This window comes from Rhinopithecus bieti, unplaced genomic scaffold (genome assembly GCF_001698545.2).
Source record: "Rhinopithecus bieti isolate Rb0 unplaced genomic scaffold, ASM169854v2 scaffold_22, whole genome shotgun sequence".
NCBI classification, from domain to species: Eukaryota; Metazoa; Chordata; class Mammalia; order Primates; family Cercopithecidae; genus Rhinopithecus; species Rhinopithecus bieti.
In genome coordinates this window covers 2,151,185-2,167,581 of record NW_016803136.1, presented here as the reverse complement: position 1 = coordinate 2,167,581, position 16,397 = coordinate 2,151,185, and the positions used below count along the sequence as shown (strand labels likewise).

At 43.8% G+C, this 16,397-nt stretch overlaps 2 protein-coding genes across 8 annotated transcripts in view; one reads left to right on the top strand and one right to left on the bottom strand.

The window, feature by feature from the left end:
- Positions 1-1,105, top strand: part of TSR1 (TSR1 ribosome maturation factor) — a 14,461-nt gene extending 13,356 nt beyond the window's left edge. The window contains exon 15 of one of the 2 annotated variants that reach the window (XM_017866984.1): positions 322-1,105. In XM_017866984.1, coding sequence (XP_017722473.1) covers positions 322-500 — 179 coding nt within the window. In that variant the 3' untranslated portion in view covers positions 501-1,105. The remainder of the gene's footprint in view (positions 1-321) is intronic. The other variant, XM_017866992.1, reaches the window with a different exon arrangement.
- The window catches only part of SRR (serine racemase), a 17,269-nt gene continuing 1,433 nt past the window's right edge, over positions 562-16,397 (bottom strand). For 2 of the 6 annotated variants that reach the window (XM_017867034.1, XM_017867014.1), the window contains exons 2-9: positions 13,432-13,611; positions 8,383-8,554; positions 6,110-6,236; positions 5,188-5,291; positions 3,022-3,141; positions 2,812-2,886; positions 1,342-1,551; positions 562-1,035 (exon numbers count right to left, since the gene is read on the bottom strand). In XM_017867034.1, the coding sequence (XP_017722523.1) occupies positions 820-1,035; positions 1,342-1,551; positions 2,812-2,886; positions 3,022-3,141; positions 5,188-5,291; positions 6,110-6,236; positions 8,383-8,554; positions 13,432-13,505 (1,098 nt within the window). In that variant the 5' untranslated portion in view covers positions 13,506-13,611 and the 3' untranslated portion in view covers positions 562-819. Of the gene's footprint in view, positions 1,036-1,341; positions 1,552-2,811; positions 2,887-3,021; positions 3,142-5,187; positions 5,292-6,109; positions 6,237-8,382; positions 8,555-13,431; positions 13,713-16,397 lie in introns of all 6 variants that reach the window. The other 4 variants (XM_017867050.1, XM_017867054.1, XM_017867043.1 and 1 more) reach the window with 3 other exon arrangements.

Genomic DNA, 16,397 nt, shown 5'->3' with positions numbered 1-16,397 from the left:
TCGCTCTGCCCCCAGGCTGGAGTGCAGTGGCCGGATCTCAGCTTACTGCAAGCTCCGCCTCCCAGGTTCACGCTATTCTTCTGCCTCAGCCTCCCGAGTGGCTGGGACTACAGGCGCCCGCCACCTCACCCGGCTAGTTTTTTAGTATTTTTTAGTAGAGACGGGGTTTCACCGTGTTCACCAGGATGATCTCGATCTCCTGACCTCGTGATCCGCCCGTCTCGGCCTCCCAAAGTGCTGGGATTACAGGCTTGAGCCACCGTGCCCGGCCAAAAAATTTTCTACTTTTAATTTGACTGACTTGTTCTGTTTTCTTTCTAGGTACCCATGGCCACATGAAATGCAGCTTTGATGGGAAGCTAAAATCTCAAGATACAGTACTGATGAACCTCTATAAACGAGTTTTCCCCAAATGGACTTACGATCCATATGTACCAGAACCAGTGCCCTGGGTGAACAGTGAGAGTTCTTCAGTAGTGCCTCAAGAGAGCATGGAGTAATGGATTCAAAGAGATTCCTTCTTACTGGTGCCAGCCAGTAGTCAGGGATGGGAGGCACAAGTTGTGATTGGGCAAAGTTTATTTTCTATGTCAGCCTGTCAGTCTGCTGCCCCATTCTGCAAGACTTTTTTTTTAGCCTTGACAAAATGTCTCAGTTAAGTATGAAAGTTTTTCTACTACTTAGTCCAAAAAAACTATTAAATCTTAATGAAATAGCCACTCTCCATTAAGAATCTGATAACTAAGAGTTGACTGACTAGGAAACAAAATGTCTTCAGTATCTAAAGACACTGAATCCCACCATTTCCTCTTCTGTAAATTAAACAGAAACAGACTGATAAGCTGGCCTTTCAGCCTGCTTCACCCAACTTATGGAGGAGGTTAAGTCTACATTTCCACCACTAAGCACAATACAAATGTTCTTTACTTCTGGGGAAACAGTTTGAAAATGTTGAGACAGCACAGCAGCCACTCCAACACCAGCTGTAGGTTCAATGAGTAGTTTCATCCTCTCCCACACCAGCTGGGTTGCACGCTGTTGATATGGAAGGGAGTAGAAATTAGTGAAAGGGGAGTCTAGTTGGTTTACTTATACAGGTCAGATGGGAATATATGTCCAGTTTGAATTTTCTTGTCACTGTGTATACATGCTTCCCAAAGCTTTTCTTTAATTCTAACTCTGCTTCTGTCAAGAGGGTTGTCATTAGTACATCTAGGGTACCCTTCCATGTCATGAAGTTGCCTAGTCAAGTTCCCATGGGTCACTTGGTACTCCTAACAGAAGGTTCTGCTTAAGAAGTCACACCATGCTTTGTTATTTCTTTTCCTGTTGGAGTCTTACCTTGATTTCATCCTCTGTAACAGTGAAGATATCATCCACAAGGTCCCTGATAATAGGCCAGGTGTTCAAGCCAATGCTGGATTTGACACCATCTGCTATGGTTTCTGGAGGATAAAGATTGGGCATCAGTTCCCCCTTCAGCTTGGACTGGTAGCAATCATCTGCATTCAAGGGTTCAGCAGCATATACTTTCACACTAGGTTTCAGAGCCTGGGAAGAGGAATATTAAGACATCTTACAACAAACCACAACATTGCCTGTATGTCTAAAAGAAAATAAGGGCAGGGTGTGGTGGCTTACGCCTGTAATCCCAACATTTTGGGAGCCCAAGGTAGGTAGATCAGCTGAGGTCAGGAGTTCGAGACCAGCCTGGCCAGCATGGTGAAATGCAGTCTCAACTAAAAATACAAAAATTAGCCAGGCACGGTGGTGGGCACCTGTAATCCCAGCTACTGGAGAGGCTGAGGTAGGAGAAACGCTTGAACTCGGGAGGCAGAGGTTGCAGTGAGCTGAGATCACGCCACTACACTCCAGCCTGGGCAACAGAGCTAGACTGTCTCAAAAAAAAAAAGAAAAAATAGAAACAATAAGTAACACATTTCTGCCCAAGTAAGAGCCTTCCCTTTCATGGATGTAATGAAAATATTTTCAAGCACTTTATAAATAAATTAAATGTCTGATACTAGCTTTCCATTGCCTGGATCACATCTGATTCTCCTGGTAATTTGAGAAAAGGGTAGCCTCTTGGTATGGATAGTAGCTTGATGACATGGAATTCAGGGAAAAGACTGATGGTGTCACTTACGGTAACTGCTTTTGTGCTGTAAAATTGTCATGGATTAAGAAGAGAGTTGGCCGGGTGCAGTGGCTCACACCTGTAATCCTAGCACTTTGGGAGGCCAGAATAAGAGGACTGCTTGAGCCCAGGAGTTCAAGACCAACCTGGCCAACATAGCAAGACCCCATCTCTTAAAAAAAATAAAAATACTAAAAATAATAAATAGGCCAGGCACAGTGGCTCACGCCTGTAATCCCAGCACTTTCGGAGGCCAAGGCAGGCAGATCATGAGGTCAGAAGTTCAAGACCAGCCTTACCAACGTGAAACCCTGTCTCTACTGCAAAAAAAAATACAAAAAAATTAGCGGGGTGTGGTGGTGTGTGCCTGTAATCCTAGCTAGTCAGGAGGCTGAGAGGAGAATTGCTTGAGCCCGGGAGGTGGAGGTTGCAGTGAGCCAGGATCGCATCACTGGACTCCAGCCTGGGTGACAGAGCAAGAGTCTGTCTTGAAAAAAAAAAAAAAAAATAGTAAATAGAGTAGTAAGGCAGAGACGTGCCTTCATCTCAAGTCCCAAAGGAATAGGGGGAAGAAATGGTAATGTGTGCAGAATTTTGAGCACGTGTATACAAATCATTTATGATGTAAAATAAATCCTCTGCTTGAAGTAGGGAATCTTCCAGAAGTTGCTCACCTTAATTGTAATTGCTATTCCAGCAACCATTCCTCCTCCACCTACAGGTACCACCAGTGCATCCACCAAAGGAACCTTTAGTGAAAAGAATATAAACTGTAAATAGGCCTATTAGTAAGCAATTTTATATTTAATGTGTACATATAAAATAATTGAATATAGCCCAACAGCTTTACCAGTAGCTAAACAGGAAGAACTCGGCTATTTTACCTGGTTCAGCACTTCCAGGGCAATTGTCCCTTGTCCAGCTATCACTGCAGGCTCCTGGTTGGGATGTACCATGATGCCTTCTGTTTCTTCTATAACTCTTTTTGCAACATTTTCTCTGGACTGAAAGTACATTAATTTAGTTTAATTGATTTGTATTTAATAGAGTCCCCAACAAGTTCCATTCGGTCATTCAACATTTTATTGACCATCTACTTTTTCAGACTTTGTTCAGGTACTAGAGATATATATGTTAATAAACAAAATATCTCTGCCCTCAAGGGGGTTGTATTATATGGTAGAGATGGGTGAAGTAAATATATGGTATGTCTAAGTGCAATGAAGTAAAATGAAGGAATTTATTTCATATAGGGTAGCCAAGAAGAGCCTCTAGTAAAGTGACATTTTAAAAGATCTGAACAAGTGCTGTGGATGTCTAGAATATTCCAGGGAGGGGGTAACAGTGCAAAGACTACAAAGTAGGAGTGCTTGGCCTTTCTGAGGAACAGCTGTAAAGGTTAGTATGGCTGGCACAGAGAGGGCAAGAGAACAGAAGATGAGGTCAAGGCTGGGTGCAGTGGCTCATGCCTATAATCCCAGTCCTCTGGGAGGCCAAGGTGGGCGAATCACTTCAGGTCAGGAGTTCAAGACCAGCTTTGCCAACACGGTGAAACCCTGTCCCTACTAAAAATACAAAAATTAGCCAGGTGGGGTGGCACGTGCCTGTAATCCCAGCTACTCTGGTGGCTGAGGCATGAGAATCTCTTGAACCCAGGAAGCAGAGGCTGCTGTGAGCTGAGATCGAACTACCGTACTCCAGCCTGGGTTGGACAGAGCGAGACCCTGTCTCAATAAAAGATGAGGGGCTGGGTGCGGTGGCTTACGCCTGTAATCCCAGCACTTTGGGAGGCCAAGGCAGGTGGAACATGAGGTCAGGAATTCGAGGCCAGCCTGGCCAATATGGTGAAACCCTGTCTCTACTAAAGAATCAAAAATTAGCTGGGCGTGGTGACACACGCCTGTAGTCTCAGCTACTCGGGAGGCTGAGGCAGAAGAATTGCTTGAACCCAGGAGGTGGAGGTTGCAGTGAGCAGAGATCGTGCCATTGCACTCCCAGTGACACAGGGAGATTCTGTCTCAAAAGAAAAAAAAAAAAAAAGATGAGGTCAAAAAGATAGGAATGTTTGAGTTCATCCAGGGCTTAGATGATTGCAAGAACTCTGGTTTCCACTGTGTATGAGATGGGAAACCAACAGAAAATTTTGACTTGAAAAGAGATGAGTTCTGACTTTGTTAAATGGAGAGCTCTGGTTGCTCAAAAAGCCCTCTAGTGGGGCAAGGGTGGATGCAGTGAGACCAGTTTGGCTATACTGAATTGAATATAGGTGAGAATTGATGTTGGTTTGAATCAGGGTGGTTCACGGTAGACACAGAAGCAGTTGGGTTATGGAAGTATGTTGAAAGCAGACTGAGATTTGGATGTGGGGTATGAGAAGGTTATCAAAGATGATTCCTGGCTGTGTGCAGTGGGTCATGCCTGTGAGCCTAGCATTTTGGGAGGGCAAGGTGGGAGGATTGCTTGAGCCCAGGGGTTTGAGACCAGCCTGGGCAACCGTGAGACCCTGTCTACAAAAAATAAAGGAATTAGGTGTGGTGGCATGCACCTGTAGTCCTAGCTACTCAACAGGCTGAGGCAGGAGGATCCCACAACATAGGAAGACTCCATCTCTAACAAAAAAAAATTTTTTTTCAGAAACACAAAGATGACTCCAACTTTTTTTGTTTGAGTAACCAGAAGAATAAAAATTGCCATTTACTAAGATGAGAAAGCCTGGAAGGGAAGAAATACAGGGAAGTAAGATCAGGAGTTTGGTTTTAAATGTAGTTTGAGATGCCTTTTAAGACATCAAGTGGGAAAGTTAGGTAGCTGTTGGATATAAAAGTCGACTGTTAAGGGGAGAGAAGTTGGAGTTGTTAGACCATAGGTAATAATTTAAGCAATGAGACTAACGAGATCTTGTGAGTGTAGATAGAGAAAAGGTTGAGCATGTAACAGAAATAAAGAGGAAACCACAAAGGAGGCGGAGAAGGAGCAGCCGGTAAGGTAGAAAGAGCCAGTAAGGTAGAAATGAAAGCTGTTAAGGTGGTACCAAACACTGCTCTCCTTACCTCATCACTAGGTTCACAGTATACAATTGACGCTCCGTAGGCTTGTATTGCAAGTTTTTTACAGTCTGGAGCTGTCTGGGGCACCACAATATAAGCAGGAATTCCTGGGAGAGGAAAACATGTTTGGTTACTACAAGTCAGGAGAATTTAAAACAGAAACTTGTGGTCAGGTGTGGTGGCTCACGCCTGTAATCCCAGCACTTTGGGAGGCTGAGGCGGATGGATCACGAGGTCAGGAGATCAAGACCATCCTGGCTAACACGGTGAAACCCTGTCTGTACTAAAAATACGAAAAGAAAAAAAAAAATAGCCAGGCATGGTGGTGGGCATCTGTAGTCCCAGATACCTGGGAATGAGGCAGGACAATGGTGTGAACCCGGGAAGTGGAGCTTGCAGTGAGCTGAGATCATGCCACTGCACTCCAGCCTGGGCAACAGAGCGAGACTCCCTCTCAAAAAACAAACAAACAAACATGTTCAGCCAGGTGTGGTGGCTCACGCCTGTAATCCTGGCACTTTGGGAGGCCAAGGCGGGTGGACTGCCTGAGCCCAGGAGTTCGAGACCAGCCTGGGCAACATGGTGAAATTAGTATTTTGTATTTGTAAAATAGAGAACATTAGCCACGCGTGGTGGTATGTACCTGTAGTCCCAGCTACTCAGGAGGCTGAGGCAGGAACCTGGGAGGTGGAGGTTACAGTGAGCTGAGATCACGCCACTGCTCCCCAGCCTGGGTGACAGAGCAAGACTCTTGTTTTCAAATAAAAAAAAAAAGTAAAAAGAAACTGATGTTCATATTGCTTGCAATCAGATGGAGATTTCTTTGGAAAGTTACTTCCCAAAGCTATCATCACTCTCATGGAAATGAAGGACACTTTTCCCCTCCTTTCTGATGATATACCCAGTACCTTGAGAAATCAAGTACCTTCCAGTTTGGCAGCATAGGTGAGAGCCTGGCCATGGTTTCCACTGCTGTGAGTAACAACAGCTTTCGGCTTCCCTTCTAAAGCATCAGGAACCAAGCTTCTGACGGCATTAAGAGCACCACGAATCTGAAAAAGAGGGATGGTGAATTTACATATTTGATTAAAACATTGTTTTGAAAAGCAAGGAGCTTTTCTAGATTTTCTATACTTAACATGCACATCCAATCTGTCACCAAATCTTATCCATTTACCTTCTAAATATCTCATGTGCATCTTTATTTTTTTATTTTTCATTTTTTTGAGATGGAGTCTCTGTTACCCCGGCTGGAGTGCAGTGGCCCGATCTCAGCTCGCTGCAACGTCCGCCTCCCCACACCACACCAACCCCCAGGGTCGGGTTCAAGTGATTCTCCTGCCTCAGCCTCCCAAGTAGCTGGGATTATAGGCCCCTGCCACCAAGCCTGGCTAAATTTTTTTTTTTTTTTAGACCTAGTCTCGCTCTGTTGTCACCCAGGCTGGAGTGCAGTGCTGCGATCTCAGCTCACTGCAAGCTCCACTTCCTAGGTTCACACCATTCTCCTGCCTCAGCCTCCCGAGTAGGTGGGACTATAGGCGCCCACCACCATGCCCGGCTAATTTTTTTGAATTTTTAATAGAAATGGGGTTTCCCTGTGTTAGCGAGGATGGTCTCGATCTCCTGACCTCATGATCCACCTGCCTCAGCTCCACAAAGTGCTGGGATTACATGCGTGAGCCTCCGCACCTGGCCTTTTTCATTTTTATTTATTTATTTATTTTTTAGATGGAGTCTTGCTCTATGGCTCACGCTGGAGTGCAGTGGTGCAATCTCAGCTCACTGCAACCTCCGCCTTCTGGGTTCAAGCGATTCTCCTGCCTCAGCCTCCCAAGCAGCTGGCATTACAGGTCCTGGCACCAAGACCGGCTCATTTTGTATTTTTAGTAGAAAGGGCTTCACCAAGGCCAGGCGCTGTGGCTCACGCCTGTAATCCCAGCACTTTGGGAGGCCAAGGCGGGCGGATCACGAAGTCAGGAGATCAAGACCATCCTGGCTAACACGGTGAAACCCCATCTCTACCAAAAATACAAAAAGAAATTAGCCAGGCGTGGTGGTGGGCGCCTGTAGTCCCAGCTACTCGGGAGGCTGAGGCAGGAGAATGGCGTGAACCTGGAAGGCGGAGCTTGCAGTGAGCTGAGATCACGCCAGTGTACTCCAGCCTGGGGGACAGAGCGAGACTCTGTCTCAAAACAAAACAAAATAATAAAGCGTTTCATCATGTTGGTCAGGTTGGTCTCGAACTCCTGACCTCAGATGATCCACCTGCTTCAGCCTCTCAAAGTGCTGGGATTACAGATGTGAGCCACCGTGCCTGGCATGTATTTGTATTTTTTGTAGACAGGGTTTTGCCCTGTGGCCCAGGCTTACATCTTTTATATTCATAATGTATCCATGTGTAGCAAGTTAATACAGTGAATGCTTAAACTTGGGTCATATACAGAGCGATCACACTTTCCAATTTGCCTGCAACAGTTTGGGTGTCTCAGTTTAGATATTTCAGGTTGCTTCTTTTAGTCTGAAACATATCCTAGTTTGGATAATAAATTATGTCTTAGTTTAGACGGTAAGTGATGGTATATATAATAAAGTCATGCTTTCCTTAAGGATGGGGATATGTTTTGAGAAATGCATGATTTGGCAATGTCATCATTGTATGTGCATCATAGGGTGTACTTTTATACAAACCCAGCTGTTACAGCCTATTGCTCCTAGGCTGCAAACCCTGTGTAGCATGTTACTGTGCTGAATACTGTAGGCAGCTATAACACAATGACAAGTATTTCTGTATCTAAACACAGAAACGGTACAGCAAATGTATGATATTATAACCTTATGGGGCCAAGGACCACCATCATATAGGTGGTCTGTCATTGAAACGTTATGTAGGACATGACTATTTTATGTATATACTATATATATATACACACACACACATACATATTATATATAAAAATTACTTGGATAGTTATATATATGATCTTAATTATAAGGATTTTGTGACTGTGTAAAGTAGCTTATCAACACTATGATGCTAGGTAAAACAAGAACTTGAAAGGAAAATTTCTGTAACCTTTTTTCCAACCGTATAAAGGCATTAATTTACTTCTCTGCCTGTCTCGTTGGGTGGTCAGAATCAAACTGATATGTGAAGGGGTTTGAAAACAAACATGATACGCTGAGAAAAAGGATTGTTACCTTAAAAGATCCTGTCTTCTGGAAGAGCTCACATTTGAAGAAAAGATTGCGCCCTGTTAGTTGATTCAAAATGGAGCTTGTTAGCACTGGTGTGAGGTGGATAGAATCTCGAATGTTGATATCAGCTTTTTCAACATCAGCAAAGGAGATGCAGTACTGAGCACACATGGTTCTGAAACCCAGGAATAAGAAAGGGGTCAAAGCAAAGTCCGAGACAATGTGTTTATTGAAGAGATTTTGAAAATACATAACAGAATAGACCTGGGGCCTGTGGTGTCATGTGGAAACTCTCCATTACTGGAGTGCCAGAATTTCTCTAAAAGAGATTTGACTTGAAAGCTGAACGAAGCTTTTCTGGTGAGGTTTTGAGGGAAGTTAACTGATGGTGATTACAGAAGGCTAAAGCCCATTCCCCACCACACCACCCATCTCTTAGCACTGTTGGCACTGCCACTGGTCTCCACCTTCCTTTTTTTTTGAGATGGAGTCTTGCTCCGTAGCCCAGGCTGGAGTGCAGTGGCACGATCTCGGCTCACTGCAACCTCCGCCTCCTGGGTCCCGGTTCAAGCAATTCTCCTGCCTCAGCCTCCCGAGTAGCTGGAATTACAGGAATGTGCCATCGTGCCCAGCTAATTTTTGTATTTTTAGTAGAGACAGCATTTCACCATGTTGGCCAGGCTCGTCTTGAACATCTGCTCTTACAGGCATGAACCACTGTGCCCCGCTCCACCTTTCTTTTAATCATTGTTGTGAAGCTACTTGAATGAACTGGATTCAATTTTATATTATTTTAATTTATAAATTTTATTTTTTATTTTTTAATAAACATTTAATAAATTGTTTATTGATAAAGGAAAAAATAGCTAGACTTTTCCATTTAAATAACGATGTTCATTTTCTTTATTTCCCTCTGCATTTTCTTTTTTTGTTTTTTGAGATGGAGTTTCGCTCTTGTTGCCCAGGCTGGAGTGCACTGGTGCAATCCTGGCTCACCACAACCTCTGCCTCCCGGGTTCAAGCGATTCTCCTGCCTCAGCCTCCCGAGTAGCTGAGATTACAGGCATGTGCCACCATGCCCAGCTAATTTTGTATTTTTAATAGAGATGGGTTTCTCCACGTTGGTCAGGCTGGTCTCGAACTCCCGACCTCAGGTGATCTGCCTGCCTCAGATTCCTAAAGTGCTGGGATTAGAGGCATGAGCCACCGTGCCCAGCTCCTTCTGCATTCTAAATACACATTACGTAATAGTTAAAGCAAGCATTTTGTTTACTCCTACTACATTTGGCTCAGTTTATTTACAATTTTCATAATTATAATTTTCAATAACTACATTAAGCTTCCACTTTCCACTGTGTTTACTGTAGTAGTTAAATATGAAGTTTCCCTATTTTTCCTTATTACAAAAGAATCTATCTTCATTAGAAAACCGAGTTAATCTGAAAATACAGAGATACAAAAAGAACATGAAAATAGACACAAAACCTTCCTACTTAAAGACAGTTGCTATCTAGTGGTTTACCTTTCCAGGCCCAACTACATATGAAGACAAAACTCTTTGGTAGGTCTGGTAACTTGTTTTTATCAGACAATAATATGAATATCAGTGAATCTCATCAGTGAGTGCATTTATCCACTTTTTTTTTTTTTTTGAGATGGAGTTTCGCTTTGTCACCCAAACTGGAGTGCAGTGGCATGATTGTGGCTCACTGCAACCTCTGCCTCCCGGGTTCAAGCAATTCTCCTGCCTCAACCTCCGGAGTTGCTGGGATTATAGGCACCCGCCACCACACCCAGCTAATTTTTATATTTTTAGTAGAGGCGGGGTTTCACTATGTTGGCCAGGCTGGTCTCTAACTCCTGACCTCAGACAATCCACCTGCCTCAGCCTCCCAAAGTGCTGGGATTACAGGCGTGAGCCACCACGCCCGGCTTTATCCAACTTTTAAAATGACAAAAATACAATAATTTAGCTGGGTGCAGTGACACATGCTGGTAGTCCCCTCACTTGGAAGGCTGAGGCAGGAGGCTTGCTTGAGCCCAGGAGTGTGTTATGATCATGCCTAGGAATAGCCACTGTACCATGGCCTGGGCAACGTAAGCAAGACCCTGTCTCTTAAAAAAGAAAAAATCATAATTTTAAGTTTACATAGCTCAAATGAACATTTGGATTTCCTTTTGTTGTTGTTGGCTGTAAGAATGATGTAATGAATAGCCTTGTTGCAAGATTTTTGTGTACCTCCCTCAGTCCTTAGGGTAGATTTCACCAAATGGTATTTTGTATCAAAAGGCATGCACATTTCTAAGACATCTGATACCCACTGCCAAACTCATCTCCAGAAGGGTCCTATATTACATCGATTTGGACTCCCAACAACAATTTTAATGGCATGCTTATTTTCCTTCGTTCTTTCTATATCATTTTTATGTCACTTTAATTATGTCTAGTAGTTGTTTTATTTTTGAGACGGAATCTCACCCTGTCACCCAGGCTGGAGTGCAGTGGTGGGATCTTGGCTCACTGCAACCTCCGCCTCCCAGGTTCAAGTGATTCTTCTGCCTCAGCCTCCCAAGTCGCTGGGACTACTGGTGCCTGCCACCACACCCGGCTAACTTTTTGTATTTTTAGTAGATACAGGGTTTCACCGTGTTAGCCAGGATTGTCTCCATCTCCTGACTTCGTGATCCACCTGCCTCGGCCTCCCCAAGTGCTGGGATTACAGGTGTGAGCCACTGTGCCCAGCCTGAACATTTTTTTCTGTATCTTGGCCACTTGTTCTTTTCTGAATTTTTTTTTTTTTTTTCAGATAAGGTATCACTGTTGTCCAGTGGCTCAATTATGGCTCACTACAGGTTCAAACTCTTGAGCTCAAGTGATCTTCCCACCTCAGTCTCCCAAGTTCCTGGGACTATGACTGTGCACCACCATACCCGGGCTAATTTTTTAAAATTTTATTTTAGTTGAGAGGAAGTCTTGCTGTGTTTCCCAGGCTGGTCTCAAACCCCTGAGCTCAAGTGATTCTTCTGCCTTGGCCTCCCAAAGTGCTGGGATTACAGGCGTGAGGCACTGTGCCTGGCCTTCTTAATCTTTAACACACCATTTACTGACAGAATCCTTTTCCTCTGAAATGCTGTATTTATAAAAAATTAAATTTCTATGAATGCTTGGGGCTATTGTATTTTGTTCCATTGGCCAGACTGCGAATTCTTTTTCCTATTATATACTGTATTAATAAATTCTCCCTTGATTACTCTTTCTAAAATTCATTGGCTTTTCTCACACATCAATTCTTCCAGGTGAACTAGAATTCCTTTGTAAAAGTTGCCAGAAATTCCATTGTAAAGATGTATAAATGAATTGGGGGCATTATTTATTTACTGAGATGGCGTCTCTATCATCCAGGCTGGAGTGCATTGGCATGATCTCAGCTCACTGCAACCTCTCCATCCCAGGCTCAAGCAATCCTCTCACCTTAGCCTCCCGAGTAGCTGGGACCACAGGTGCGTTGTGCCACCATGCCTGGCTAATTTCTATATTTTTTGTAGAAACAAGCTTTTGCCATGTTGCCCAGGCTAGTCTTGACCTTCTGAGCTTAAGTAAGTGATCCACCCACCTTGGCCTCCCAAAGTGCTGGGATTATAGGCATAAGCCACCATGCCAGGCCCGAAGACTTAATATTTTTATTTTTTTATTTTTTGAGACGGAGTCTCGCTCTGTCGCCCAGACTGGAGTGCAGTGGCGCGATCTCAGCTCACTGCAAGCTCCGCCTCCCGGGTTCACGCCATCCTCCTGCCTCAGCCTCCCAAGTAGCTGGGACTACAGGCACCCACCACCACGCCCAGCTAATTTTTTTTTTTGTTTGTATTTTAGTAGAGACGGGGTTTCACCGTGTTAGCCAGGATGGTCTTGATCTCCTGACCTCATGATCCGCCCGTCTCAGCCTCCCAAAGTGCTGGGATTACAGGCATGAGCCACCGCGCCCAGACGACTCAATATTTTTTAATGTCAATTATGCCCCCTCGGCTGGGCACAGTGGCAGGAAGGTTGCTTAAACCCAGGAGTTCAAGGCTGCCGTGAGTTATGATTGCACCACTGCAAAAGCAAGACCCTGTCTATTAAAAAACAAAACAAAACAAAACAAAACAAACAAGAGAGCAAAAAATAGTTGGCTGGGCGTGGTGGCTCATGCCTGTAATCCCAGCACTTTTGGAGGCCAAAGCGAGTGGATTACCTGAGGTCAGGAGTTCGAGACCAGAATGACTAACATGGTGAAATCCCGTCTCCATTAAAAAAACAAAAATTAGTGGGAGTGGTGGCATGTGCCTGTAGTCCCAGGTACTAGGGAAGCTGAGGCAGAAAAATCACTTGAACCTGGAAGGCAAAGGTTGCAGTGAGCCGAGATTGTTCCACTGCACTCCAGCCTGGGCGACAAAGTAAGACTCTGTCTCAAAAAAACACAACAAAAAATTCCAAAAAACCATGCCAGGCCTGAAGACTCAATATTTTTATGAATAAATGTCAATTATGCCCCCTTTTCAGGGTGCAGTGGCTCATACCTGTAATCTCAGCACTTTAGGTGGCCAAGGTGGGTGGACTGTTTGAGCTCAGGAGTTCAAGACCAGCCTGGGCAACATGTTGAAACCTTATCTCTACCATACAAACAAAAATTAGCTATGCACGTGGCAGGCGCCTGCAGTGGTAATTCTATGATAAACAGTATGGTACTTCCTCAAAAAATTGAACATTGAATCATTCTATGATCTAGCAACTCCATTCCTACATGTAGACCCTATCTCTCAATAACAACAACAAACCCAAAATACAAAACACCCACTATCAAAAATAAGATATGTTTTGGAGGTTGTAAATAGTCCTCTTGGTTGCAAGTGATAGAACCTCAATCTTAGTAGGCACAAGGTGAAGGTGTTGAGATTTACTAGCTCATGGAATCCATGAAGAGTTGAACAAACCATGGTAATGGGAGGAATATGAAGCTTCAGGAACAACTGGAACCAGAGATTTGAGAGCTTCCCAGACTCTTAGTCTCTCACCTCTGCTGCTTTCTGCATGTCGGCTTCTTTTTCACTGCAGGCGAGTTGGTTCCATATGGAACCAACTGACACATGGCTGCTGACAGCTCGTATGTTTTACATTTTATGGCTTCCACACTGGAGGCAAATTTTCTTTCTCAGTTTCAGTTCAAAAAATTCTGGGTAAGGATTCTGGTCCATCTTGGCCCAGCACCAGTGGCCAGGGTATGAGGTCATTTAAGACAACAGTATGCAATAGTCAGAAGTATTTACATAAACATGAAAAAGAAACAGAATGAGATCTGTAACACAGTATCAGTTAGGTACATTTAAAACACATACATACATAAAACAACATTACATATTACTGAAAGATACATGTATATTCAAAGACATATATGAAACACATTGGAGTGACTACCTAAGGAGGGAGAGAAAGAAAATGAGTGGAAACTGGAATGAAGAGAAAAAAGATAAAATGAGAAAGGCCTTGTTAATGACAGTGTGGATAAATGAGTATGACTGGCTCAGTTCTCTGCACCTGAGGGGACAGTAGCAAAATAAAGGAGTGATGGAGAAAGAAAACAAAGAAAAGAAAAAGTTTTTTTGAGTGGGAGTAAGGGGCATTTTCCAAGTGAAAATAAAGGGGAGAATGCTAGGGAGATGATTCCATACATGTTCATTATAGGAACAGAAGAGACATATCTTGATAGTGGATTGAATGGGGGAGAGAGGTGTGAAGAATAAATCCTGGGCCAGGCATGGTGGCTCACACCTGTATTCCCAACACCTTGGAAGGTCAAGGTGGGAAGACTGCCAGAGGCTAGGAGTTTGAGACCAGCCTGGGTAACACAGGGAAACTCTGACCCTACAAATTATTATTATTATTTTGAGATGGAGTTTCACTCTTGTCACCCAGGCTGGAGTGCAATGGCGCAATCAGGGCTCACTGCAACCTCTGCCTGCCGGATTCAAGCGATTCTCCTGCCTCAGCCTCCCAAGTAGCTGGGATTACAGGCATGTACCACCACACCTGGCTAATGTTTTCTATTTAGTAGGGATGGGGTTTCACCATGTTGGTCGGGCTGGTCTCAAACTCCTGACCTCAGGTGATCCACCTGCCTCAGGCTCCCAAAGTGCTGGGATTACAGGTGTGAGCCATCACACCCGGCCAAATTTTTTTTTTTTTTGAGATGGAGTCTCACTTTGTCGCCAGGCTGGAGTGCAGTGGTGTGATCTTGGCTCACTGCAACCTCTGCTTAGGTTCAAGTGATTCTCCTGCCTCGATCTCCCGAGTAGCTGGGATTACAGGTGCCCACCACCATGTCCAGCTAGTTTTTGTATTTTTAGTAGAGATGGGGTTTCACCATGTTGGCCAGGCTGGTCTCGAACTCCTGACCTCCAGTGATCTGCCCACCTTGGCCTCCTACAGTGCTGGGATTACAGGTGTGAGGCACCGGCTTGAATAGCTTGAACCCAGGAGGTGGAGGTTGCAGTGAGCCGAGATCGCGCCACTGCATTCCATTCTGGGCGACAGAGCGAGACTCCGCCTCAAAAAAAAAAAAGGGAATAGTAATAACTACTCTTAGCAGATCTTCGAGGTCCCAAGTAATGGCCCGCGGTGCTAGTCCAGGCCTAAAATTGTTGTTTTTTAAAAAAATTCCAAATGCTTAGAATTTTTTGCTTAATTTGTGGCTATTCATTTCTAATTTTATTACTTTGTGCTCAGTAAAAACGACCTGTAGAATTTTTACTTTTAGAAACTGAATTCAGGGCTGGGCGCGGTGGCTCACGCCTATAATCCCAGCACTTTAGGAGGTTGAGGCGGGTGGATCACTTGAGGTCAAGAGTCCGAGACCAGCCTGGTCAACATGGTGAAACCCCATCTCTAATAAAAATACAAAAAATTAGCCAGGCATGGTGGTGGGTGCCTGTAATCCCAGCTACTCGGGAGGCTGAGGCAAGAGAATCCCTTGAAACCAGTAAGCAGGTTGAGGTGAGACAAGATTGTGCCACTGCACTCCAGCCTGGACAACAAGAGTGAAACTCCGTCTCAAACAACACAAAACAAAAAACAAAAAAACTCAGCACCTTTCATTGTTAATCAGACCTAAATGTGGTTGTCTTTCTTTTCATTTCTTTTTACCTGGTATTTCATGAATCCTTTAAATCTGAGAATTCAAAAATTTCCACCAACTTAGTAAATTTTCTTCTACTATTTGATTATTGCTCTTCTGCAGTCAGCTCTATTATCCCCTTCTGGAACTCATATTTAATTATTAATTTTTTGTACCCCTTCTCCATGTCTCCCATCTTTGTCTCTCAGTTTTTATCTATTACCTTTTCCTTCTGAGTTCAGGTAAATTTTCTTGAACTGGTTTAACTTTTGGCATATCTAATCTGCAGTTCACTGACACTGTTGCATTACATTGGCAGTGCCATTTGTCCTAAGAAAGTTTTCTTGTTTTCCATTATTTTTCCATCTTAAAAAAAATCATGCGATGGCCTCTCAAATTTCAATGTGAAACAGATTATTTTTTTTAGCACTTCTTCCTATTTCTCTCAAATCTGGTGGCAAAGGCTGTCATTTGCTCTGACCACTCAAATGATTCCTCTTCTGAACTGTTGGATCTTTTCACCCATCTACTGACTTTCTCCTTATGCTTAACTTTCTGGTGACAAAATGTCATGTAAAAGGAACTGAAGGAGTTCTGTCAGAGGTTGCTGCAATCCCTTCGGCTCAGACTAAGGAATAATTGGTAACTATTCTGTGATGGGTGTGTTCTAAAGGCCTGTGGGGCTGTGAAGGAGCAACAGGTGAGACAGGCAGCCTTGGGGAAAGGAGCTTCACCTCTGCACAATTCTCCAGAAAAAGGTTCAAGTACCAGTCTTCTGGTCTAGTTAAATTTTAAAGATGGGAAATTAAAAGTCAACCTGAGATCCAGAGCAGTATTTTTTTTCAAGAATCATAGTGACACAAACTCCTA